The 27,671-nt window shown below is 46.3% G+C and overlaps 1 protein-coding gene and 1 long non-coding RNA gene across 2 annotated transcripts in view; one reads left to right on the forward strand and one right to left on the reverse strand.

Annotated features, from left to right (window-relative positions):
• Window positions 1-27,671, reverse strand: part of LOC129324994 (aldehyde oxidase 3-like) — a 123,929-nt gene that overhangs the window by 29,264 nt on the left and 66,994 nt on the right. The window contains exons 15-23 of the mRNA XM_054972477.1: window positions 20,934-21,096; window positions 12,204-12,296; window positions 11,518-11,687; window positions 10,261-10,375; window positions 8,104-8,223; window positions 7,483-7,579; window positions 4,715-4,839; window positions 2,498-2,631; window positions 573-660 (exon numbers count right to left, since the gene is read on the reverse strand). Of these exons, the coding sequence (XP_054828452.1) occupies window positions 573-660; window positions 2,498-2,631; window positions 4,715-4,839; window positions 7,483-7,579; window positions 8,104-8,223; window positions 10,261-10,375; window positions 11,518-11,687; window positions 12,204-12,296; window positions 20,934-21,096 (1,105 nt within the window). The remainder of the gene's footprint in view (window positions 1-572; window positions 661-2,497; window positions 2,632-4,714; window positions 4,840-7,482; window positions 7,580-8,103; window positions 8,224-10,260; window positions 10,376-11,517; window positions 11,688-12,203; window positions 12,297-20,933; window positions 21,097-27,671) is intronic.
• Window positions 15,133-16,321, forward strand: LOC129324995 (uncharacterized). Its single transcript, XR_008596572.1, has 3 exons — window positions 15,133-15,372; window positions 15,695-15,746; window positions 16,105-16,321. It is a non-coding gene; the product is annotated as an uncharacterized LOC129324995 (long non-coding RNA).

A 27,671-nucleotide genomic window follows, 5' to 3' on the forward strand; every position in this document is an offset into this window, starting at 1 on the left:
AATTTTAATACATCATATTACCAAAAAAGAAGAAGCTGCTACTGCCCTGCGCTTGATGCTTGCTTTCATAAATTCAGTATCTGGTATCTTCATTCAAAGGGATCTCAGGCAACAGGATTGGGGGAAATTTCAGTTTAAGATCCTGTCAAAGTTGCTAATTAGAGTACACAGAACCAGGCCGAAGAATTTCGATGAGATGTCTAATTATGCCATCCATTCTGTTCAGCCCTGAGTAAATAATATTGCTTTTTCCATTGTTGATTAGATTATTTATGTATCATGTAGCAGAATTATTTTTAGGACAAAGTAAAATTTTGGGGCAAGAACAGTGATAAAAAGAAATTTCAAGGACTTACTCTAGGGGATAAACAAATTACAACTCACAACACACCTGCAAGAATAATCTTAGGTGTGACCGAAGTGTCAGAATCAATATTTACTTATGGTTGTTGTGGGTTTTCCGGGCTGTATTGCCGTGGTCTTGGCAAGACCACGGCAATACAGCCCGGAAAACCCACAACAACCATTGTTCTCCAGCCGTGAAAGCCTTCGACAATACAATATTTACTTACTTTATATTTTACCAAAAGAGGGTGTCGACCTCCAATTATGATCATGTTATCATCTCGTTCCAGCATAAAACGTACTGGACAGCCAGTTCTAAAAAAACAAACAGAAATGGACTTATGCTCACTTCAGGATTAAATGCGAGAAGGACAGATACCGAATTCAGACTGGATACTCCAAACTAATAGAAATTGTGGTGAGTGAGGGAAATGCATGAGGTTTATTTTTTTACCGTTAGTTTCACTTGTCTTATCCCACTATCACTATGAGGAAAATGGGATTTTATGTTTTTTAATGGATCATCTTGTTTTTTGTTTCCGCCATTTATTCTTAAAGGTAGAACACTTTTATTCATACCCTGCTAGCGTGGCTTGTACTAGGAATAGCATAGGCAGATACTGAGAGCAAGCTAGAATGAGAATCAAATATAAATATGTTTGTTAAATAATTGTATAATAATTAATAATAATTATTATATAATAATATTTAAAGGGTGATATGGATATTTAAGTTTGACTTGTTATGGAGGTACAATCTTACCATTTTCTAACTATTACTGGAGCGAAGGGAAGTGGCAGTCCCCGTGCTAGATCTCCCCAATAACTAAATCCAAATGGCCAGTTTCCCTTTCTCTAGCCTCTGTTCCAGACTAGCAGGCCCAGCGCCGAGCTGGCCTTGCTCTGAAGTCCCCCCCCCTTGCCTTGTTCTGCATCTTGAGGATGCTGGCCCAGGTATAGAAGTTAGTGCCACCGCAGATGCTAGAATAAGAACAGAAGGCACGGCCCTGCACCTGGGTGCCTCCGTGCCTTCCTCAGCTGGCCCTCAGGCGCCGCTTCCTCCAGCCTTTGTCCTCCTTTCAGTTCTCCTTGCCACATCACAGGCTTGTTTCCTCACACAGCTCTTCTTCTACCGTCCTCTAACTCTTTTTGTTATCTTCATCAACAATTGCTGAATATTTACTTATCCTACCCCTAACGAACTGCTAACCTCAGACCAGATGGAGGCTGGACTTTGTGTCCCACCAGACACTTCAGCTCAATGAAAAGCTAACGTAAGAGGTTAAATTGCCCAATAACTGAACAAGCATGAGCCTGACAAATCAGAAGTGACACAGTTTGAATCCTTCTGTCCAATATAAATATGAGAGAAACACACTGGAAACCTCAGAGAGAAAACTACTATCTTGGTAACAAAAACTAGAAATCAACCACATTGCTCGGCAGGCTTCCCAGCAGCCTACATACTTTGTAGCTTTATTTCCCTCACAGAAACAAAACCATCTCACATTTACCTCAGAACTTTACAGTTAGTTAATGCTGAATGTTTTTTTTAATACAGAACTATTATTTACACTTTTTATGTGATAATATTTTACACAGGATTTTATTGGTTTTTCTATGCATGTTAACTATAGGTAAAATATTAAAATATATAGACAATAATTCACATATTTAAACATCTTTATTCCCTACAGAATAACAGAAGTTGAACTGGTTACATTTTAACCGGGGCAGCAATGGTCATTGTGCCAAAATTGGGGATAGGAGAGGTTCTGTGTGAGAGGACAGGATACATTAGGGATCCCACCCCCACCCACCCACCCCCGGTGGAGGCGGGAGATCCTACACTCCCCGCCAGTGGGGGGGGGGAAGGTGTGAGGAATGGACCCAGGAGGACTTCCTTGTAGCGCCGGGAATCTTGTCATTTCCGGCGTGACAAGGAAGTGAAGACCCCTGCACAAGGCTGATTTGCGATCTCCCACCCCGCCTGTCCCTCAGTTTCATCTCTGGGGGACCTGGCAACCTTAGGACACATGTAATCGTATGGCCCTTTCTCCACTCCCCAAATCCAGATTTGGTTGTTAGTCTGCAAAGACCATCAGTGAATTTTTGTTTATTTCTAAAAGATCATGAACAATTACAGTTCTTACTTGTGCGCTGCCACTGCTGCAGCAGCGGCAAAAAATGGAGGTTTTGTAACTTTCCCCCCAAAAGCTCCACCAGCTCGTTTTGTGTGGCACCTGATCCTGTTTGATTGGACACCCAGTGTTGTAGCCACTAATTGCTGTAAAAAAGGAAAAAGCAAGGGATTACACACAGACCTATCTTTCCCCATAATATTTACTGCTTATGGCATATGGTTGAGGATTGGGGTGTGGGCGAGCTCCTTTTTGCTGGTTTCCTGCTGAGGGGGGACTGCAGCCCCCTCCTCCCGATTGTCTGCCAACTCAACTAATGTGTATACCCTCTCCCACCCCATGGGACGTATCCGGTTTGGGTTCGGCATATAACAACAACAACAACAACATTCAATTTATATACCACCCTACAGGACAACTTAATGCCCACTCAGAGCGGTTTACAAAGTATGTTATTTGTAAACACAAATAACACAATAAAACAAACCACTCTAGGAAAGTCTGGAAACTCTATGGTAAAACCACAGAGCTGCTAGGTCACCATGGTCAGCTCATATAACACTGATTTTGAAGCAGCTACATGGCTTACCAATTAGCCTCCGGATCCGATTCAAGGTGTTGGTCCTCATCTTTAAAGCCCTTCATGGTCTGGGACCCGCACACCTTCAGGTATGCCTCTCCCATTATGAACTCTCCCTCACCTGCTTTGTTCATCTTCACTGGGCTTGCTGGTGGTTCCGGGTCCTGGGGTGGCGTGACTTCCTTCCACTAGGAAGAGGGCCTTTACAATTGTGACACTATCCCTTTGAAATGCACGGTCGGAAAGCACTTGTGCTCAGCAGAACCTGTTGGTGCTTTGGAAACGCTGCAAGGCAGAGCTATTCTGGCGTGCTTTTGGTATCTAATATTCTACTGTGAGGCAAGCAAATTGCTGTGCATTTTATCTACCTGCAATTTTATGGTAGTGGCAGAATTTTATAGGCTGGGCTTGGGACTAAAGTGGTTTTTAATTGTATTATCCTGTTTTATTACAATTTTATTGAATATATTTTTGTATTGGTTTTTAGCTGTTGTAATTGTAGTGAACTGCTTCGAGACCTTAATGGAAGAGAAGTGGTATAAAAATTGAATGAATGAGTAAATGAATACAATTCTGGCAATTCCTAGAGAGGACAGATGACACTCTTCCATGGTTTCCCTGAGAGTGATGTCATGCCAGCAAGTCAACAGCCTTTTAAAATATTTTTTCTCCTGCCACCAAATGGGAACCAGAGGCAGGGGCTTTTCTGCCTCTTCTTAGGGGCTGGCAACTCTGATATCAGAATACAGCAGCCTAGCTAACATCATGCATGTACAGAAAGTATAAGATAACAACAACAACCACATAACAACAACTTTCGCTTTTTATACCGCCCTTCAGGACAACTTAATGCCCATTCAGAGGGGTTTACCAAGTATGTCATTATTATCCCCACAACAAAACACCCTGTGAGGTGGGTGGGGCTGAGAGAGCTCCAGAGAACTGTGACTATCCCAAGGTCACCCAGCTGGCTTCAAGTGGAGGAGTCGGGAATCAAACCCGGCTCTCCAGATTAGAGTCCTGCTGCTCTTAACCACTACACCAAACTATGTTCCTCTCCATTCTGACAAGCCCTTCCGACTCACAGAAGGATTTTCCTTGGCATCCCATGTGGAGGAACAGCAGTGTGTGGTCAGAGTTCTACAACTCTACAAGGAGGAGGAGGAGGAAAGGAAATCACCCTCTCCCATCAGCAGGGGGTGCAGTCAGTGAAGGGGGTGCAATTTCACCCTCTTTGCTCTCTCCCCTTGCAGCCCTGCCAGTATTCCTTTATGCAGGTCACGCAGCCACAGGCATGATCCTTCTGGAGTTTAGAATGAAGCGCAGAAAGGGAGAGGGACGTGAGAAAAGGTGGCATGGTTTGAATAGCCAGGATGGGCAAGGACCAATTTGCAAAATGGAGCCTTCCAGTCTGTTGGTGTCAATCAGGGAAACCAACCTACAGAAAGAGCTTCTTTAAAGGCATTTTGATAGGCGGTGCCCTTCTCTTTCACTGGATATGTTGGTGTGAACGAAATGTATCCAGTGTAGGTGGGGCTGACTTATTACAAGCCTTTTTTGCACTGGTGGGGTAAGGGACAGCTGTCCAGTTGCTGCAGTTGAAACAAGGACAGCGTTCCAGCATGCCGGCCATCAAAGGCTTGAGTCACCTGTACTCTTGCAGCATCCTGGGTGGAGACATGGATATCCATTTCATGGTCCTCTTTCCGTGGAATGACAACAATACTGTTGGTTTCCATGTAAAAATGCTTTTGCCCTCCAATATGGTTTTCGCCTGTCAAGATCAAATGGAAGAGGGAAACACTTGAAGGCACTCTCCATCCCTTTCCCAAAGAAACAAGTACTTGGAAATCATTTTCAAAAGCATTTCCCCAGCAGTTACCTTTCCTTTCCCAAGTTTATTAGTTGTTAAATCTATATTCCACCTTTCCCATCATGTTTTTGGCATGATCTGTACCTCCACTCAGGTTGTGCAGTCTAAACATCACCATCCCTTGTTCTATCCCGTTGCTTCATTTATAGCTTCTTTGAGTCTCTCTACACATCTTAAATGGGAATGTTCAAGTATAGAGAGATGCAATGTGGGCCAGGAAGCATAGTTTAAAAAGACAGAGCTGGCAGAGATCTCTCCCCAGAGGATTTACTAATTTCATCTTCACCTCCTAAAAAGCTCTGCCAATTTCACCTCTCTACACAAGGGTAGTTTAAAAAGACAGAGCCAGTGGAGATTGTTCCTCAGAGGGGTTAATTTCATCTTCACCTCTCCCAAAGGGGAGGTGAAATTGACAGAGGCTTTGGGAAGGCGAAGATGAAATTAACAAATCCTCTGCGGAGCAATCTCTGCCAACTATGTCTTTTTAAACTACCCTTGTGTAGAGAGGTGAAATTGACAGAGATTTCGGGGAGATAAAGATGAAATTAACAAACCCCCTGAGGAGTGATCTCTGCTGACTCAGTCTTTTTAAACTACGCTTTCTGGCTAACGCTGCATCTCCCTACACTTGATCATTCCCGTGTAACATGTCTTGTGTAGAGAGACTATCAAGATGGCCATGAAGTATCTCATTAAACAGGAACGCCTGCCCCATGTGCTTAATACACTTTTTTGTTTCTTGGGCATTGCAGAGTTTTGATTACTTTCAAAGTATAATATTTGGTGCCTATATGGGTGTGTAAATGTTACATACTTGTCTTTACACATTTAAAACATTTTATTTATTTATTTAAAACATTTATTAGCTGCCTTTCTACCTTACAGGAACTCAAGGTAGCTTACAAAATTAATAAAATAATCACAAAATGAATAAAAAATAAAGTTTAAAAAGCACACATTGAGGCTGTCAGTAAACAACCACCCTAAAGTTAAATAAAAGCAGTCCTAAATAAATAAGTATTTTTTAAAATTTATCACAGTTCCACACAGTTCCCTTTCCGTAAACCACCTTTCCCTGTGCTTAGAAAGGACGGAATTGAAATGGGAATTTCATACAATGCTTAATATAGCACTACATTCCCCCTTTAAATCTGGCAAATACTCTGCCTCAAGTGCAAGGGACAACTATTATACAATTACTTGAAAATAAACCTAGCTCATTCTCAGCCAATTCTGCTGCTCAAATTAAATAATTACCTCCTGTTCACTGATCATGCCTCAGCATTCCTGAATCGTTCCTTTATCACTAGCTGCCCCTCCGTGCCCCAGAGAAGTGCAAGAATTCAGACAAGAGATGTACTCGAGAAGTTCCTGAGTTAATCACGACACACCCTTCCAATCTTCCTACCTCCCCTATTCAAGGCTAATCAGGGCTATGATAGCCACTCCCATCCAACCATCGTGGGTCGTCAATCATCACTGATAACTTTAGTTTCACCCAGGAAGATTTAATCAAAGCTTTCCCAATTCTTTGTCTCACTACAGAGACAGCCATTAAGCTATTGTTTTGGGGCAGAAGATGCAATCCTGCCCCAAAGTATGTCCCACAGCATAATTGGACTATTGCTTCCTCACTCAATGTGTTTGCCCATGGTAGTATGTCTGCTCACACATGGACAGCTTGTACTGCTACTGGGGTTTAAAGGTAAACACTACTACAAATAAAATCTGAAAAAAGATATGAACTCTACACAGAATAAACTGGAATGCAAATGGTTGACCATTTAGATCCACTGTACACCAACATGAACAGATCGTGGCAATTTCAGAATGCACCATCTGGTAGAATCTTAATTGTGACACATCATAAACAGGAGGATGCAGAATCACAGAATGCGGGAGGGATATCAAGGGACAAACCAGGGATAGTCCAACTAAACAAACAAAAAAAGATCTACAGCCAAAGGATACTTGCACAGACCAACTAAAGTTGGATTCATACAAACACTATTTCTGAATAAGGTGAGCTATTATCGGATGTTCCCCAGCAAGCCTACTGATGTGTGGAAGGAAAGCTTTAAAAAGGTAAAAGTCCCCTGTGCAAGCATCGAGTTGTTACTGACCCATGAGGGGGATGTCTCATCACGAGATTTTCTTGGCAGATTTTTATTACGGGGTGGTTTGACATGGCCTTTCCCAGTCATCTACACTTTACTGCCAGGAAACTGGGTACTCATTTTACCGACCTCAGAAGGATGGAAGGCTGAATCAACCTTGCGCTGGCTACCTGAACCCAGCTTCTGCCAGGATCGAACTCGGGTCATGAGCAGAGCTTGGGCTGCAGTACTGCAATTTACCAGTCTGCTAAATAACTATTATTTAATCTCACTCTTTGGACTGTAAGTAGAATTCCTTCTGAGAGGTGGAATCTCTTAATGGCTATGCATTAAAACTCACCAGAATCAGCCTAGGTTTCACTGAAGACAGCACATGGCCTACATCAAGAGTTCTGCAATGTCACTAAGGTCCCATTCAAAAACTTACCTTCAATAATTCTGTCAACTGTCTGAAATGCTTTTTCAACTTTTCCTTTTTCTATCTTCTTTTCTTCTAGGAGGTAGGAATTATGCTGTATGGCATCCTGCAACATAGGTAAAACGAATCTTACTTACAAAATTTATTTCCTACATAAGCTTTCATGGACGAGGAGTCTGAAGAAGGTGGCTCTACGCCACAAAAGCTCTTACTGAAATAAAGCATTGTTAGTCTTTAAGGTTCTATTTTAAAGATTAGCAGGCTACCGCTCTAGGATTATTAGTATACCAAGTGATCACTGTTACATAATAACGTACTGTATTCACTCAAGGTCCACCCAGCCCAGCATTCTTCGTGAGAACCCTGTCAATCAGGGGTGGTCCACCAGAAATTGGATGGTATTCCAACCGGTTGCCACCCTTGCTTTACTTATCACTCCTCAGACAAAGCATGTTAGGGACTACAGTTCTTCTTACTGGGGCTATGGATCCAGTTCCTTGTTGATTGTGACAACCTGCAAATGCCTGGAGAGGTTTTACTAAAGCTCCCCCTGCTGGATGGGAGGCCATCTATTCCAATATAAGTAACATACCTTGAAATTTCATGAAACAATGGATTTTTTTTTTTTACCTTGATTGTCAGGATAAGTTCCAGATCTTGGTACTCTATCTTCACTTTTTTGGTGGCCTCCTTTGCAAGTTCATAGGTCTCTGCGAGCACACCGCAGATAATGTGACCAATGTATATTACCTGCATGGCATAACCAAGCAACATAAGGTAAGGGGAACTACTTTAACAAAAAGGCAGCAACAATATAGTTTTTAACATACGCTTTGTTCAAAGGAACCAATGTTTGAACTATCTTCTAAGTAACTGAGGTTTCTTTCACCCCTGATAGGCAATTTGTCTAACACTTCTACTCTTCCCCCGCAAGGTACCATTATAGAAGGGTATTAAGTGTGTTGTAGCCCACGCTTTGTTCATGTGGGGCAAAGATAAGGCCCCCTCAGGTCTGATCAGTTCTTCACTTGACTGACTGTGCATTCTAGAACACTCCATAATTATTCATTAGCAGAAAAAATGGTATGGAAAAAATTTCCCCAATGAAATCCAACATTCTGAGGTCAACGGGAGAAATGCTATTATATGTTGCTAAATAATACTGCCTACAGAACTATTTAAACAGACGATATCCAGCCAGTAATAGACTGGCCTGCAGCAGACAGATTACTCTCATTTTGAATAGGTTTTTATAAATGCATGCGTATACTGGAGATCCAGAAACGGACATGTGTCCGACCGCACGGCTCCTAAGAGTGAAGGTCACAAGGCTTCGGAAGAGGGAGTGGTGATTTCTGCCAATTCCCCCCTTCCACTCCAGCCTCCTCTTTGCACTCTGAATCTGATAACTTTCAGGACCAACATTTCAGTGCAGCTCAATGGACTGGAGGGAAAGTGGGGAAGTGCACGGACTGTTAGATGCTTGGCAATTCTAGAAAGATCAGAATGTCATAGTAGACAAGCTTTCCATGACAATTAAGGAATGGAGAAAACCATTTTCTTTCTAAGGATATAGTGTGATGGCTAGGAGACTACACTGTGAATACAGAAACTGCTAGCTTAAATCTTGCCTCGGTCTTGATTGCCATAGATAGGCCCGAGGAAAGACGCTGCCTCTTAGAATCAGCTTTCCTGTCTGATGTAGGGTTATAATAATTGAGACCTCCGTAAAGGAAGGATTTCTGGCTGCATGATCTTATTTCCAGGGATTAAACTACACATTCAGTCATTATGTTTTCTGCATCAGATTCTCTTTTTGAAAGCAGAGGAGTTAGCCGTGTTAGTCTAGTAGCAAAATCAAAAAGAGTCCAGAAGCACCTTTAAGACTAACCAACTTTATTGTAGCATAAGCTTTCGAGAATCACAGTTCTCTTCGTCAGATGCATCTGACAAAGAGAACTGTGATTCTCGAAAGCGTATGCTGCAGTAAAGTTGGTTAGTCTTAAAGGTGCTTCTGGACTCTTTTTGATGTTTCTTTTTGAAAGGAAAAGTACTCCTAACTAAGTGCCTGGAATCTTGAGGAGCTGACCAGCAAGGAGGGGGAGGGGCTGCTTATTCGTTCTTCCCTGAGATGTTTCTGCTTAAAATCACTCCCCGGCTGCTTTTTTTCTTGTGGGGGGAAAAAGTATGGGAACCCATATCGTCTCTGTTATAAGAACCCCATTGGCTACTGCCTAGAACGGAACATTTTCACTGTCTAGTTTTTGTTGGAATAGAAGCAACTCGGCATGAACAATGGGGGGGGGCACTCTTTCCCCCTGTACATTAGAAGCCGGCTGTGTATCTGTGTGCTTTCTTTGTCTGATCTAGAAGCTTCTATCTGACTCCTCCATCTCATTCTGTGCTATTTTGATTTTCCTCACACATCAAGATCGACGAGATTTTCAGAGTGTACGCTTTGAGAGTCAGAGCTCATGTCTGAAGAAGGGAGCTCTCACTCTCCAAAGCTTGCTCTCTGAAAATCTCCTGCTCTTCTACTGCAGACAGCCATGGCTGCCCCTAAATGATCTTGGGTTCTTTCCTCCATCTTCAGAAATGTGATGTTTTCACTCTGTGAGGGGCGAAGCTATAGCCAGAGGTTATTTTCACTTTGGTGGAACATTCCACATTAGTTCATGCCTTGAAAACAACTGAATTCTGGAAACCTAACGGTATTCATATAAGTAGGATATCTTTGGGGAGCAGAAAAAATATTTAGAAGGCAAAAAGCCCATAACCAAGACGTACCTCATCTTCAGCAAACACCTTCTCGTGCTCGTCGCCATTTTTCCCTGGAATATCAGCAGCTGATACCACAGTGACGACTCCTGGTGCTTCTAAGGCCTCTGAGATATCGATGGATCTGGAAGGGGGGAAAGAGTAACAGTAAACTGAACCCTTGTATGCATATGATTCAAACAGAAGCATTCAGGGCAAAACCAAATATATACTATGCATTATTATTATTGTTGTTATTTACAGTGTGCCTTTCTCACTAAGGCCATTTCCACATGTTCTTAAAGGGACAGCCTACTCACTGGATGCTGGAGGCTTCCCCCTTCACTCCAGACGTCTCTATTTTCAAAACGGTTGCAGGCTGTTTGGCTTCCGCTTTTTCGGTGCCTTTTTGGGGACCATGTAAAAATGCATTCTCAGAAAAGGCACCAAAAAACTGGAAGCCAAACAGCCTGCAACTGTTTTGAAAACGGAGACGTCTGGAGTGAAGGGGGAATCCGCCAGCATTCAGTAAGTGGGCCATCCCTTTTATACCCTATTGGGTTGTCTATTTGAATGTCCCAGCCATTTATTATGTTGATTTTCTGCTTGTATTCAAATAGACAACCCAATAGGGTATAAAATGCAGAAATTGAATACAAGCAGAGTATCTGATACAGAGTTCATACAATGCTGAAACAAAACATAAGCATTTTGACATGTCATATTAAAAAATATAGAAACTACAGTAGGGACATACTTACAGCAACAGACAGTACATAGTAGTATACTCTGCAGTCTCTATCCCTTTATCAATGCATCTCTCTGAACTATTTCCTTACAGCACAGCCTTATTTGTGTAAAAAAGCCCTCCTGAATAATTCCATTTTGTGCCGTTTGCAGCAGGCTGGGAAAGTGGCAGTTCCACAGAGTGGGGTCCACCACAGAGAATGTGTGTGTGTGTGAACAGCTGTTGATTTTTCCCATTTGCAGGATGGCACCTGCAGAAAGTCCTGTTCAGGAAAGCAAAGCTGCTATGGTGAAGCACAGGGGAGACAGGCTCCCTTGTATATGAGGGGCCAAGGCCACAAAGGGCTTTGTACATGATAGCCAAAACTGTGAACTGTGCCTGGTAAGTGATGGGCAGCTAAATGAAGGGACTGCAGAATGAGAGTAACGCGCATGGTCCAAGTAGCTCCCAACAACAGCCCACCCCTGAGGCATCCAAGTGTCGGCGAAACATGTCCTGGGGTCCCATTTGGTCACAGTTTTCTCAGATTCGTCACTCACAGGATCTTTGCGTGGGCTCGCGTGCTGGTGACCACCGCCATGAAGAGCTGTCCGTCTAAGGGACTGATGTCACCGCAGTAGACAGCCTCTCCAGTGGCATGCTTAATCCCGGACTCGTGCATGATGGGGCGCCCCACTGGGTCCTGAGGAGGCTGCTGTGGGTCCACATCCTGTCACAGAGTAAGGGGGTCATACCATATATAGATAGATCATATTGAGGAGTTTATTGAGGTGGATCCAATCAATTTCCAAGAAGTCAACTTAAGTGACTCTTCCTCCAGTGGGGGATCCACTTAAGTTGGAGGAAGTTTTCAAACTTGGCTCGGTGCAATGCATGCACAGAGGCGGGATCTACCCGTTCACTGAATTCAGTTGGCTGTAGGAAGAAGGTGAATTTCAGCCTATACTGGCTAAATACTGGGCCCAGGACTTGAAGAATGCCATTTTTAATTGGCAAAGCATCAGCTCTCCAAAGAAAAGTGATTAGTGCGCTATTAGCTCCTCTAATAGCCAAAGTGATTATTATGCAAACAAACAGCACTGACAGCCTAACTACAAAAAAACCCCAAACTGACTATGTTCAGCGAAGGCAATGTTTTACTAGTAAAGGAACAACAATAAGGATAACATGTCTTCACTGTAAGTCCAATCTTAGCTGGGGATCAATTGCTTTGAAAATCACTGACCTGATATTCTTGTACTCCTTGCGGGGGATTGTCTGGGAACTCCCCTAAAGCACTCATGTATTCCTTTGGCAAGCCAGGATACTTGGGTGGGTACTGCAGAAAGGAAAAGCATTTAAGAAAATAAGATATCACAGCAATAGTTTCAAAGTTGGCATTTATGAAAAATACTGCTTTTTCCAAAAAAAAAAGTCTACCACCTTGCTTTCAGTTACCACCAATCAAAAAGTTACTTTGAATGACTGTTTATGTAGGGAAATCTCTATTTGTCATATCAACAAATAACTTACATTTAAGCCAGCATAATTTACTGGACTTGATGAATTAAAGAAAACACAGTGGCTACTGTTGCACCAGAAGTCAGGTCTTCTCCCGAAAGCCCATATCCTGAAAATCTAGTTGGTCTTTAAGGTTCTACTGGACCCGAATCTCTCTGTTTATACAGGACAGTTTCCCAACATGGGGGTAGAAACAACATGGTACAAAAGTGCCCAAGTTGTTACTTGGAACGGTGTTCTGTAACAGGGCAGGAAAAGGAGCGGCCTTGGAACTTTTGTGAAGGTCATGTTTCCTTATCTACTTGTGGGGTAATTTGTGCTCTGGAAATGTTTACTCCATAGTAGAGATGTCAACTGTTCAGGAAAAAAAGCCTGACCTGCTCTTGTGCCATTAACCACAGCAGAAATCCAAAAAAGGATATTAACAGTATCACTTGTTTTTTTTTAAATAATTTTTTGTTAAAGTATTTATATATAACAATGAAACATTTATAGTTTTCCAACAATACAAAATACCAACTTTCTCTTAATACAGAGATAACATGTTTATAAGAGAGTTCTGTCTTTTACAAAAACGTAAAATAATAATACTACCAGTAAAATAAAAGCGTAATCGTCATAATAATGAGTTCCGCTAAAGAAGCTCACCAGAAGCCCCACGTTTCCATGTCAACAATATCATGATATTTTAACTTTGTTAATAAAAGTTTGTTTTTGGATAAAAATTCTAAGAAAGGTTCCCATTTAACATAAAAGTTTGAAGTACCTGATGGGTTAGTTTGAAGATACAATTTTTCAGTTATTTTCTCCATCAATAGTAGGTCCCAAATTTTATTAAACCATGTATTAATTGTGGGGACTGATTTGGATTTCCAGTATAAGGCCAATGATATTTTAGCTGCATGAAACGTTGTTATTAAATCTTTCCTAATGGACGGTATTTCCTGATTTCCCCAAATATCCAAAAAGATAATTTCTGGTTTCATAGGCATCTTGTGGGTGGTTATTATTGCGACTTGAGATAACACCTTGTTCCAGAATTCTGTTACATATTGGCACTTCCACCAACAGTGAGCATTATCGCTTATTTGTCCACATTGTTTCCAACATAAAGGTGGAGTTTTAGAGTATATTTTTGATCATTTCTGTGGTGTAAGATACCAGAAATTAAGTATTTTGTATGATTGTAGATTAATATTAATGGGTTGGGATTTAAATAGTCTTGAATTCCAGATCTGATTCCATTCAGTGTCTGTGATAGTTATTCCACAGTCTTGTTGCCATTTTTTATATGGAGCTGTACCTGATGTATCTTTAACAAGTATTAATAAATTATAAATTTTTGAAACTAAACCTTTACGGGTGAATTCTTTTTTTGCAAAATAACTTAATTGAAAATACAAAAACCAAGGTACAGATTGTCCTATGTTTTCCTCTAGCTTATGTTTCTCCAATAAACCTGTTGGGGAAGCAATATCCAACAAACGAACGATGTTATTTTGTCCCTTATTTCCCAGCTTATTTATCCAATTATTAAGTGAGGTATCTTCAAATGAAGTAACAGTAGAAAAACGTGATGTTTTTGGGATTAGTCTATGTTTATATTTGTCCCAAGTTCCAAGTATTGCTACTAAAAATGGATTATGTTCTATTTCCTTAAATTTTTGTTTTGAGTTTTTCCAGATTAGATCCTGTATTATGGTTGCCTTTTGTTGAGTAGTTATGGCTTTAATCCAATCAGTTTGTCCTTTGTCTTGAATTATATGCAATACATTAATTATTCTTGCTGCTGCATTGTACAATTCTAAATCTGGGAAGCTATATCCTCCTTGTGATTTTTTCCTCTTTAAAGTTTTGAATGCAATTCTTGCACGTTTGCGTTGCCAGAGGAATTGGTTCAGTATCAAATGCCAGCGTTTCAGAAGCTTGATGGGAATATGAACAGGAAGAGATCTAAATAAAAATAATAGTTTGGGCATTATATTTAATCAAATTATATCTTTCATACCAGGAAAGTCTTTGTTTTTGCCATTTGTATATGTTTGTTTTTATTTCTTGCATTTTATGTATATGATTACATTGTAATAATAATTTTGGATCTGATGTTATTTTGACCCCTAAGTAAGTTAAGTATGGATTTGCCCACTGATATTTATGTTGTTGTTTCATTAAAGTTTTTTGTTTATTTGATAAGTTAATTATCAGAATGTTTGACTTCGTTTGGTTTACTATTAGGCCTGAAATTTGCTGGAATTTAATTAAGTCTAATTCAAGGTATTTCAGAGAATTCAATGGATCAGTAATATACACTATGATATCATCTGCAAATAGACATATTTTATGCATGTTTTGGTTTATATGTATCCCTGGGCAGCCCAATCCTAATAAGGGCACGGAAAGTGAACAGGAACCGAACTAAGGCTTGCGAGGGCGCATCTAGCCCGTACGCACGCGTAAGTGGCCTTCCGCCCGCGCTGGGACGTGGCGCTGGCCCGCCGGCGGGCCAGCACCGGTGCAAGCCACAGGCGCCCGGGCGGCGGCGCAGAAGTGGCGTAGAGCCCTACGCCGACGCAGGGGGGGGGCGGGGAGCAAGGCGGGGTCAGAGTTAGTCCGCTCCCTAAGCTCCTCCAGAAGCGGGAACGCCCACAGCGGCGCAAAAAAGCTACGCCACGGAAAAAGAAGGCGTAGCCCATAGGCGTCCATGGAACGGCGAAAAATCAGCCCCCTCTCTGAGCGCCTCGCCCCGCCCCTATGGCCCGAAGGAGCATAGGATGAGAACTATCCCGGGGACCAATCAGCATGCGCGCCCGGCGTGGACGAGCCCCCCTCTCTGCACCCAATCACCTGCGACCGCGCCCTACAAAACATCCGGCCAGCGCCACCCAAACCCCCAGGTAAGTGAGCACTCGGCCGGAGGCTCTGCCCGTCTGCTGAGTGGCATTGCCCCTTTGAAAACCGAAACGGGCTGAGGGCATTCACATTGGCAGGCGCAGAATGCACTCCGGGGACTTTGCGAAAAACTGGGGGAACTTCGCATAAAGGGGAAGAGGTGCAAATGTCTGCCTAACTCTCTTTCTACCGTGATAGAAAGAATGACTCCACAGCTAACTGATGCATGCTAGTTGCTTCTAACTAAGCACAAACAAACTAACCCTTCCGTGGCAGAAGGGAATGACACTTTGCAAATTAACCGCATGCTCTCCCGTTTCCTTGCAGGTGCCCTGACTCTGGCGCTCCCACCTGGTGATGACCGACGGAGCGCTGACAGGTAAGGAGGAGGTGGGGGGGCATTCCGCAGATTAGCGCAAACCGCCCATTCACCTGAACCCACCCGCTCACTTGCCGCTTTGGGTGAGGCCCAGCAGGGGTGGGGGGCAACCATGGCCGCCCCTGGCTGCCTCAGAGGCAGGCGCCTCGAAAACCACATGTGGCCAGGTGTTTGTTGTGACCAGCTCATTCTCTCCCTTAAAGGTAAAGGCTTGCCAAGGCCGAGTGCATCCTCACCAGACCGTCATGCATCAGCTGCTGCCCTCGACCATGTGCAACCCCCCCCCGGATGGCGGAGTGTGGGGCTTGCCTTGCCAGTGGAATGAGGCAAAGCCCACACGTGTCTTTTTCCCCCACAGGCACATCCAGGGCATGGCTGCTCCCCCGCGCCCCGCCCTCCCCAAACATCTCTGACGGACGGTTGGCTGCAGCCCAGGAAGCACCGTCGCGCCGCGGCCTGCATCCCAGCCCCGCCCCTCCGAGCGGGAAGGAGGGCTGTGTGGAATGCTCCAGCTCCCTCGCCAGCCTAAACGCAAGCCCGCTCTTTCCAGTGCAATAAAACGAGATGTACAACAACTGTTTTCTGTGTCTGCGAGTCTGACTTCGTCCTCCGCCCCTCCCCCAACACTCCCGTCACATCTCCCCACCTGCACATTGCCACAAATGTATCCGACACACCCCGTCTTGCCTCCCCGCCCCCTCCCTCCCTCCTCCCCCCCTCCTCCTCTGTATTTGACCAGTGTCTGTACCACCCATCTGCCGAAGAGAACTTGATTCTCAGAAGCCTGTGCCACAATAAAATTGGATAGTTGTAAAGGTGCTACGGGACCCTTTTTGAATTCGCTACCACAGGCTAACACGGCTAACCCCCCTGTATCTATGGCCAGGTAGAGGGTTGGGGCGGGGCATGTGAGCGGGGATCCCCGGTGGGGAGAGTAGCTGGCACACGATAAGCCAGGGAGAGGGTGGTGCGAGCTGCAGCTTCAAGGGGGCGGGAGATGGCAGGGCAAACGGTCCGCTCGCTGGAACCCTAGCCCCCACCAATGGAGAATCCAGGGTGGTGGCAGGTGGATGCCATATCCCGGGCAGGAGGTCTCGCGCGCCTGGGGAGGGTCGCCCCCATCGCAGCCGCAGCCCCAGCAACACAGTCCCATGAGCGGCCGCCTCCCAGAGTGGGTCCAGCCCCTCGGGCGTCTGCAGCAGCCCCATTGGTCATTCCAACACCTTCCACCCCAGGGCGTCCTGCCTCGCATCCAATCCCGTGGAGCAGTTGCCAGCCTCCCACGCCAACAGGCCATGGTTGTTGGGAGGGGTGGGGTGTGCCTCTCAAGTCCGTGCCGAAGCCCTGCTCGGGCGGCTCGTCGCCATCCTCGACCCTCCGGCCCCACCCGCTGCAGCAGCTCCACCCGCCCCAGAGGCACCCCTCCCTCGGGCCCAGTTGCGTGCGAGAGGCCGGGCCCGTGGACGGCCAAGGGGGTCCGGCCGCCGGCCTCGCCGGTGACCGCCGCTGCCGCCTTGGGGGTGGGGTGGGGTGTTTTGCTGCACAGGCGGCTCTCCTACACGCCTCCCCTTCCTCACGTCTGCTGGGGGAGGTGGGATGATATAATAATAAAGGCTGATTTCTGTGCAATGGGTGCCTGTGTTCTTTGCCTTGGGATGGGGACGAGGGGGCAGGCCCGCTGTGTCTGCCTCTTGGTGGCGGCCTCAGGCCAGCCCTCCCCTTCGGCGCCACTGGGGGGCTGTCCCCTGCTGCCAGAGACTGGCTGCTGCCCTGGATTCCTCATGGCAGGGCGCCTGCCAGTCCCATGCCAACCTCTCTGGACGCGGCCGCCAGGGACTTGGTGCTACATTGGGCAAACGGGGGAAAGGCTTCTCAGACTACGCCCACCCCTCTCCTTCCCGACTGCGAGCCCCGCCCGACACACGAGCCGAGGCAGTCTGCCAGCATGGGCGCGGTTTGCCTGCTGCTCTGGGGCCTGGCCGGGATCGCGTGCTGCCCATAGGCTGCGCCTTTCCTGGCTCCTCCCCCTGACGCTTGTCAGGAACAGCGCCCTTTGGCTGCGCCTGGCGGCGGCCGTGGATCAAACCCGCCCACAACACTTTCTGGTTCTCCAAAATTGCATCTCTGCGCCGCTGCGGGCGCCGCTGCGGCCACACTTTGCTGGCACAGGATCCGGCCCGGCGGCGCCGCCACACCACCAGTGCAGCCGCGTCGGCGTTGGGGCCGGCCATAGGATTGCGCTGAAAATCTGTGTATTTTGTCGAATCATTTCCGTTAATGGTTCCAATGCTATAACAAAAAAGACTGGAGACAGTGGACAGCCTTGACGGGTCCCTCTATATAAATTAAAATTTTCTGAAAATATCCCATTTGTCTTAATCTTTGCTATTGGTTTGGCATATAAAGCTTTAATAATTTGAAGGAAGTTGTTACCAAAATTCATTTGCTTCAATAATTCTAGGAGATATGAAATTTCAAGAGAATCAAATGTTTTTTGTATATCAAGTGATAGTAACAGTGATTCTATCTGATTTTCCTTGCAGTGTGTTATTACAGTTAAGTGTTCTAAAAATATTATCAGTTAAGTCTCTTTTAGGAATAAATCCTGCTTGTTCCTGTGAGATATAATCCCCAATAAAGGTACTGAGGTGTTTAGCTAATATTCCAGTAAATATTTTGTAATCTGAATTTAGTAGGGATATTGGACGGTAGGCACTTGGGTTTAAACTGTCTTTAGTTTGTTTTGGTATCAATGATATTTTAGCTTCATACCATGATGGAGGCAAAATTCCTGACACAATAATATTATTGCATGCATTTGTTAAAGTGAAAGATAATTTGTCAGCAAATTTTGTATAAAATTCCGGTGGAAAACCATCGGGGCCTGATGCTTTGTTGTTACCTAGATTTTTAATTCAGTTATGTACTTCTTGTAATGTTATAGGGTTTTCCATTATTGCTTGATGTATAACTTTCAATTTTTTAATTCCTTTATGATTTTTTATAAATTGTTCAATGTCTTCTTTACGGGGATTATTAGTTGAATATAATTTAGAATAAAAATCTTTAAACACTCTTGCTTTTTCTGTAGCATTGGTTTGGATTAGTCCTTTATTGTCTCTTATAAATCTAATATCTCTTGAGAATTTTTTTTCTTTTATTTTCCAAGCTAGAGTTTGTAGAGTTCTTGGTGAATTATTCCAAAATTTTTGTTTCAGAAATAAAAGGTTTTTATGAATTTTATTAATTTCCATAGACTCCAATAATTTTCGCTCATTTAATAATTGCCTATATGCTTTTTTGCTACCTGTCTCTTTATGGCATTGTTCTAATTGTTGTATTGTAGTAAGTACTTTTTGTTTTTGGATATTTTTTCTTTATTCAGATGAGCTGATAAAGCAATTATTTGCCCTCGTATGACTACTTTCAATGCATCCCATAACATATGGGGAGCTATATGAATATTTTGATTGTCCTGCAAATATTGGGATACGTATTGTTCGATAAGACTAACTGTGTTTGCATTAGAGATTAATTTTTTGTCAAAGGTCCTGTCGTTCTTTTTTTGCTACTAATTTTATAGAAAGGGTACATTCTACCCATGCATGGTCTGAGTAATTTATGGGACTTATGTCAGTATGAATTGTTTTTTTAAGTAAGTCTGTTGATACTAAAACGTAATCGATTCTAGTATAGACATTATGTCGAGTTGAAAAGTATGTATAGTTTCTGTCTGTTCCATTAAATGCTCTCCAAATGTCTGTTAATTGAAATTGCTTAAACAAAGTAGGTAAATAAGTGTTATTATTTCTTTTTGTTTTTTTTATTGTTAAAGTATGTTCTGTCTAATTTATAGTTTGAAATATAATTTAGATCTCCACCTACAATTACCGAACCTTCCTGAAAAGTATTTAATTTTTTCAAGGTATCTTCAATGAAGCTTAGTTGGTTATTGTTAGGTACATAAACAGATGCAAAAGTATAAATTTGTCCATCTATTTGCCCCTTTAAAAAATATATCTACCTTTAGGGTCTTTTTGAATATTTTTGTATATGCATTTAGTATTTTTAGAGATAATTATGGCAACTCCTCTGGCTTTAGAAGTGCCTTTCGCATGATATTGATATTGTATCCATAAAGATTTTAATTCATTGTCAAATTTTGCTTGAAGATGAGTTTCTTGAAGCAAGCTTACATCAGGTTTTGCTTTTATTAGAAATGTCAAAACTCTTTTCCTTTTAATAGGGTTACCAAGACCATGAATATTTTGAGATATCACTTTTAACTTGGAGTCAGCCATAAATATGTATGTTAAGATTTATTTCAATGTTAAAACAGTATCACTTGTTAACAGGGCTTTTTTCAGCTGGAACGTGGTGGAACAGAGTTCCAGAACCTCTTGGAAATGATCATATGGCTGGTGGCCCCGCCCCCTGATCTCCAGACAGAGGGGAGTTGAGATTGCCCTGCGCACCACTTGGCGGCATGGAGGGCCATCTCAACTCCCCTCTGTCTGGAGATCAGGGGGCAGGGCCACCAGCCATGTGACCATTTTCTCTGAGGGCAACCCACTGAGTTTCACCACCTCTTTTCCCAGAAAAAAAGCCCTGCTTGTTAATATACGCAGACCCGCCCATTATGGAAAGGCTCACTTGGTGCTGATTTTGCTTTCTTTTAGGTGCCCGTCCAAAACACACTTTTTAAACCCAGGCATTTAATTAGAGGGTTCACATTCCGAGCTCTTCCAATGGTCCACTTCTGTTTTATGGATAGTTTTCATACTTTTTATGTCCAATGGCCTGTTTATAATGGCTTGTTTTTATATTGATATGTTATTTGAATTATAAACTGACATGAGCAGGAATCTGAAGAGGTGACATAGAAATATCCTAAATAAATAAAAGTGAAAAAATGATGTACACCCTAGCAACCTGGAGTGGGCCCACATGTAGAAGGGAACGCCTTGTAAGATCTGGGCCTGAACATCCACCAGTCCTGCCCTTGTTAAGGAATGGAGCAAGCCCACCAAGTGGCACAGGTTGTGCGGACAGGGCTTGCCCATAGGGAGCAGTGGGCCACGACATGTGGCTTACTCACAGGAACTGAGAGAGCGCTCTGTGAGATCTGTCCAATGAACAGCCAGATGTTCAGCCACTGCACAGATGCGAGAGGCGATTCCAGCTTACCGTGTCCTTTAAGCCCTGCAGCACTTCCAAATAGAATCTGAAGAAGAAGCCGACGAGCAGAGTTCGCCTGTACTCCACTTTCCCCCCGACTGCCGAGGGAGGGATCTGAATTTCTTCAAGAACGAGCCTGCAAGCCTCATCCAGCATCTGCTCGTTCCAGTTTCTGGGGGAGAAACGATCTGTAAACACGTGCTTATTTACTAAGTTGGAGATCTAGACCATTTTTAATGTACACTCTGAGGGCCAAACTGCACATTGGATCTCCCGGTGTTTTGATGTTCAACTGAATGCAGTTGCAGAGGTCCCACGTTTGATCAGCGCAGTGATGCAGGAGGAAAATCCACTCTAACAGGACCGTGGCTGGGAACCAATGCATGGTGCTCTACGACGGCGTAAAAAAATAAATGTCAGAGACCTGGCTATGGATTTCCTGAAAAACATGTCATTTAGCCCTGAAATCAAGGGATTTCTGTTTACAGGTAAGAACGACTAGTTTAGGCACTGTTGTGGCTTTCCCCAGTGCCAAAGGCATGACTTACTAATGCAACTAGTACAGGAGACAGGCTAAGTCACACATTTATCTTGGGGTGAAAAATGATGTATCCAATTATATTACTGCCTCTTGTCCACGGGACACAGTTTATGAGTTACATTACAAGGAGAACATCTGCAAGGACCTGAGTGGAGCATTTCATTCCCTCCTGTATACGCTCCCCCACTACCTCTTCTTTTCCACCGAATAGCCAACCTACTTCTACCAGTCCCCCCTTCAGCTTTCTCACCCACCCCGCCCCCCTGGCAGCCTCTCCCCAGGAAATGTCCAGCCCAGTTGCACAGTGGCCGCCACTGTCAGGCCCAACCAAGATGTGTGGGTAGTCAGTCTTCAGTGGCTGCCTCCTGGTCTGCCCCCAGCAACTCATCCTCTATCAGGAGACTTGACAGGGGAGGGGAACAAGATCTTTTCCACAGGGAGTTTGGCTGCTCCACAGGGTGTTTTCCCTGAAAACTCCACAGGGAGTTTTCCACAGGGAGTTTGCCCTGAAAACACCCCCAGCCTTAGGTTTGCTTTACAGAAACCAAAGCTTGGAAGACTGGGCAATATTTTTGTGGTTGTCTAGCAACCCCTAAAATGCCCAAGAGATCTCAGACCATAGTGTCAGAGGGCATTCTTTTCTTAAAGCTGCAGGTATTATTTTGCGGAATTTTAATCCCCAATTTATTAGTTTGTTTGTTTGGTTGGTTTGGATTTCACATTTTTCTGCAAACTCGGAGGCAGGTTCCTTCAGGTTTGTAGAGAAACCTTCCTGCCTGTCTCTGGCTCAATTTTGCAGATTTTTTTGATCCACACTGTATGTGCCAGTTTATAATTAGATATATAATATTAGTTCATGGTGTAAATTCATCCCTGTTTTGCTATAAGACTGTTAAAAAAAACACCCTGAAAACCAGTGGTGTTATTGGTGTGATGACTCTAGCTGGACATAATTTTAGAAGAATTCGTCTCATTAGCTAGGAATTTGAACCAAACATCTGAACTGCTTCAGGAGTATGATAAAACTATGTAGAAACTCTCCAAAGCTTTGAGGTCTCAGCCTGAGCAGCAACAGTGAGTAAGGGAGGTATCCATGAGAGGTTGGTTTGATAGGGAATGCCATTGTATGAAGGCCCAAGTGCATTCTGTCTATCATCAGTACAGGGAATTGAACCTAGAGTGTCTCCCGAAATAGTACTTTGAGCTTAAAACTGTATTACACCAATTATACAAAGACAAGCAAAAAGCCTTTATGCAGAAATGCTGGGAACCCCTCCTCCAAGCCACAATAAATAATGATATGAGGAAATTTGGGGCATTAATCTCAAACTCTATGAGCAAGAATGGTTCTGTAAAATGTTCAATAACAGTAAATGCCTGGTATGAATATTTCTTGAAGATCTTTCAGGTGAATAGAGTTAACATCGTAGAAGAACCTGATTATAGCTTAGACGATTGTGTAGAGTGGCTGCCGGTACAGGCTGCAGAAGTTGAAACCTTGATTGCGTTAATTGATCCGGGCAAAGCCCCTGGGCCTGATGCACTCCCGCCTGAAGCTATTAAAGCATTACCAGAGTGGTGGGCGCCCTTTTTAGCCACTTTGTTCACTGCTATTGATAAGTCAGGTTTAATACCTGAAGCATGGGCGAATGCTACAGTGGCTCCTATATTTAAAAAAGGTGATTTTCAACTCCCAAGTAACAACAGGCCGATTAGCCTTTTATCCACTATTGGGAAGTTGTATGCAAGATATTTGGCAAACAAACTTAAGTTGTGGATACTAGAACAACAGATTGTAGGCCCAGAACAAGTTGGTTTTTGTCAGGGGAAGTCAACCCTAGATCACTGTATTGTGCTAAGTCATTTGGTGAATAAATATACAAAAGCAAAGGGGCTTAAATTATATGTAGCTTTTTTAGGTCTTAAGGGGGGCTTTGACTCTGTTGATAGAGATCTTCTGTGGGGATTGAGGCGAGATTGCTTTTGTTGATTAAGAAACTTTATTCCGAAACCATATGTCAAGTTAGATGCTCCAAGGATGATGATCGAACTCCTAATATTCCAATTAATATTGGAGTTAAGCAAGGATGCATATTAGCCCCCCATATTATTTAATCTTTTTTTAAATGACTTGGCCCCCTTTATGAAAGGAATTGATGGTCACAATCCAAAACTAGGAAGAATGCCCATTCTGCTGCTTTTGTATACAGATGACACGGTGCTCCTGTCTATCTCGGAAATAGGAATGAAAAGGATGTTATCTCGCTTTTTAGACTATTGTGAATTGAACAAATTGACTTTAAATTTTGATAAATCCAAAATCATGGCTTTTGGGAAAATCTGGAAACCGGTTAAGTGGAATATAAGAAGGAGAGTGATCGAACAGGTCAAAAGTTTTAGATACCTGAGAGTCTATTTCCACCATAAAGCTAGTTGGGTAACTCGCAAAAAAGAAGTGATAAAATCTGTGAACAACAACATATTAGCGATTACTCGCCTTTTCTACACTAAGGGAATCGATGGGCCCGGACTTACCTGGGCCCGGGTTGCTGCCGGCGCGTCGGGAGGAAGGGAGGCGGCGGCGTCCATGTTGCAGGGCTCGCCCGTCCGACCAGGGGCGAGCCCGGCCAATCAGTTTAAACCGCGGCCGCCCAATCAGGGCGGCCGGGGTATCGGGGGGGGGCGGGGCCTGGGGAACGGACTGCAGGTTTGCAGTCTTCCCTCAGGTCCGGCTCCGCCCTATTTAACTCTGCTGCCGGCCGCGTTCCTCCTCAGTCGCCGGCAGAGGACGATCGGAGTGGATCATCGACGGCAGCGAGCGGGAGGCAGAAGACCGAGCGGGCCCGGGAGAGTCGGAGGTTGGAGCTGAACCTCGCGCCTCGTCCCGAGCGACGGAGTATCGACGGCCCAGGCTCGGCTGAAGACACCGCGGCAAGGAGCGCCCGAAGAACGCAAGGGCACGAGGTCGGAGCTGAGCCTCGTGCCTAGCGGCCAGGAAGCGGCGCGGCAGAGCAGCGGGGGACGTCTGTGCGGGCGGCTGGGTGAAGCAGCAAGGGAGGAAGGCATGGCCCCTTCTGCGTCCAGGGCGGGGGGAAAAGGCAAGCGGCCGGCCCAGGCTCCAGCCGGGCGGGCTGGGAACAGCTCCTCCACAACGAATAAGGGCAAGCACCCCTCCACCAGCAGGGGGGGGCGTCGGGGCTCTGCCCCCACAGGGAGGGCCAGTAGGTCGGCTACTGCTGGCCGCTCCCAAACAGGGGGCGCACTTCCCGCTCCTCAGCAGACTGGGGGAGCGGGGCAGCAGCCTCCTCCCCCCTCGGGCACGAGGAGAAGGGGCCGCAGCACGGGGGCTCAAGGTTCAGGGAAGGAGGCGCCCAAGCCCCGCAGGTCGGCAACAGCCTCTCGGGCAGAAGGAGGAAGGCAGAGAGGGCAGGGGCCAGCCCCCCGGGCTACAGCGCAGGCTCTCCCCAATGGTGTTTCAGTGCCAGAGTCATTAAGCGGCATCAGCCGGGCTCTGGAGCTTTTGACCGCACGGGTCGAGCAGCTGGGGAACTCTGGGCTCGGGGCGGGCCAGCCTGCTCCCGGGCCTGTCGAGGTCCCCCAACGCAGCAGGGCCAGCAAGCGAGGGAGGGAGCGGCCTGCCCCAAGCGGGGATGCGCCTCGGGCCTCTTCTCCCAGTTCGGACTCCAGCAGCAGGGAAGGTCGGAGGCCAACGAAGAGGGGAAGGAAGCCACGCAAGAAGAGAAGCCGGCGTCGGCGCCAGGAATCAGACAGCGAGGAGAGCTCAGGTGAGTCCTCATCCTCCGAGGACGGGTCCACCTGGGGGGATTATTGGGAGGCGGCTTCGGGGGTCCCGGGCTTACCAGCTTGGGCAGCGCGGCGGCGGGCAGGGGACCAGGGGGGAGAGGGTGCCCCCAGGGAGGTCTGGGATTCTGGGGAGGCCCCCGCCCAGGGCTCATCAATCTTGGATGACGAGGACCCCCCTGGTCTCCACCTGTCCCGCAGAGTGCGGGAACGTATCCTCAACGGGTACTACATGGATATTTTTTCCCTGCTGAAACCGGAGGCAGAGGATGGCAGGTCGGCTCCCTCTTCCAAGAGGGACAAAAAGGCCGATAGGAAGCCCGCAGCCGAGCGGAGCTTTGCTAACTGGTTGGAGGGCTTTTCCGTTTACATGGGGGTGGTGCAGGTGGCGTACCCTAAAAGGGGATGGCACCTTTCCAACCACCTCAGCAACGTCCTTCGGGCCCGCGCCCTGGCCGGGGAGCAGGCGGCCATGGACTACGACGAGGCCTTTCGGAAGAGGGCCTCGCACAACCCCCGGGCCCGATGGGACCTTATTAATCAGAAGCTGTGGCTGTGGTTGGTGGGGCCCCACATGAGGGGCAAGGGGGATGGGTCCCGCGGCACGCGCTGGTCTTTCCGCCGCGACAGGCCCAGGGGCCCCTGCTGGGAATATAATCAGGGCAGGTGCTTCCGTCCAAAATGCCGCTTTGACCACAACTGTGACTCATGCGGGTGTCCTCACGCCCGCCCTGCGTGCTCGCGGGGCGCCGCCCCATCCCAGCCCTTTCGTGGGGGCCGGTCCTCCGCTACAGCTGCCCGAAAGGATGGAGGACCGGCCTCCTCTGGGTCCCAGGCCGCAGCCGGCGGCAACTAAGCCTCGCACTGCAGGGTTGGGCCTCGCCAGAACCCCCGTCCGCCTGGCGGCCCTCCTGCCCCTCCTTGCGCGCTACCCCGATAGGCAGGCCGCCAAATACCTGCGGGAGGGTTTCTCAGTGGGCTTTAGGATCCCCTTCACCGGCCCGCGGGTGGCCACCACAGCTGGCAACTTAAAGTCTGCCAGGGACTTCCCAGAGGTGGTCGCGGCCAAGCTGGCTAAGGAGGTGTCGGCTGGTCGGATAGCAGGCCCGTTCGAGCACCCCCCTTTCCCCAACCTTAGGGTTTCCCCCCTGGGTGTCGTCCCAAAGAAGACCCCCGGCGAATTTCGCCTGATACACCATCTATCCTATCCCAGGGGCTCGTCGGTGAACGACTTGATCCCACCCGAGCTCTGCTCAGTCCGGTATGCGTCATTTGATCAGGCCGTCCGCCTAGTCAGGGCATGTGGGCAGGGTGCCCTCATGGCCAAATGCGATGTTCAGTCAGCCTTCCGCTTGCTCCCTGTTCACCCGCTCGACCACTGCTTGCTTGGCTTTAAGTTCCAGGATAAGTGGTACGTCGACAAGGCCATGCCCATGGGATGTTCGGTGGCCTGCGCCGCCTTCGAAACTTTTAGCACCTTCCTCGAGTGGGCAGCCAAGGATCGCATGGGGTCCCCTTTCATCTGTCATTATTTAGATGACTTCCTGATTATGGCCCCCCCCGGCGGTTCGGTTTGCGCCGACCGCCTCAGCTCCTTCCAGGCTTTGGCCGACAAGCTGGGGGTGCCTCTCGCGCAGGAAAAGACGGAGGGCCCCTCTTCCTGCATTACGTACCTGGGCATTGAGTTGGACTCAGTGGCAGGCAGATCCCGGCTCCCGGCAGACAAGCTGGCCCGGCTTCAGGCCCTCATCGCTGCCGCACTCCTCAGGGAAAAATGCACACTCCGGGAGCTTCAGTCCATCATTGGCCACCTCAATTTCGCATGCAGGGTGGTCTCCCCAGGGCGGGCTTTCTGTTCTCGGCTGTCCAGGGCATGCCGGGGGGTCTCTGCCCCCCATCACCGCATTCGGCTTAATAAGGGTATCAAAGCTGACCTGCGGGTCTGGCTGGAGTTTTTGTCAAGGTTTAACGGGGTCTCCCTTTGGCAGGCCCCCCTGGACTTGGGCGCGGGCTTGCAGGTCCACTCTGACGCAGCAGGGAGCCTGGGGTTCGGGGTGTATTTTAATGGGCGCTGGTGCGCTCAGCGTTGGCCGCCCTCATGGGAAGGTTCCGGGATTCTCAGGGACCTCACGTTCTTAGAACTTTTTCCAATCGTGGTAGCGGTCGTTATCTGGGGGTCTGTGCTTCGGGACAAGCGAGTCACCTTTTGGTGTGACAACCTAGCCACGGTGAAGGTCATCAACCGGCAGTCCTCTCGCTCTGAGCGGGTCATGCGTCTTGTCCGCCGTTTCGTGTTAACTTGTCTCGCTGCTAACGTTACTTTCTCAGCCCGCCACATTGCAGGTGTGGAGAACGGGTTGGCCGACGCACTATCTCGCTTCCAGATGGAGAGGTTCTTCACGCTG

This window comes from Eublepharis macularius, chromosome 2 (assembly GCF_028583425.1).
Source record: "Eublepharis macularius isolate TG4126 chromosome 2, MPM_Emac_v1.0, whole genome shotgun sequence".
NCBI lineage: Eukaryota > Metazoa > Chordata > Lepidosauria > Squamata > Eublepharidae > Eublepharis > Eublepharis macularius.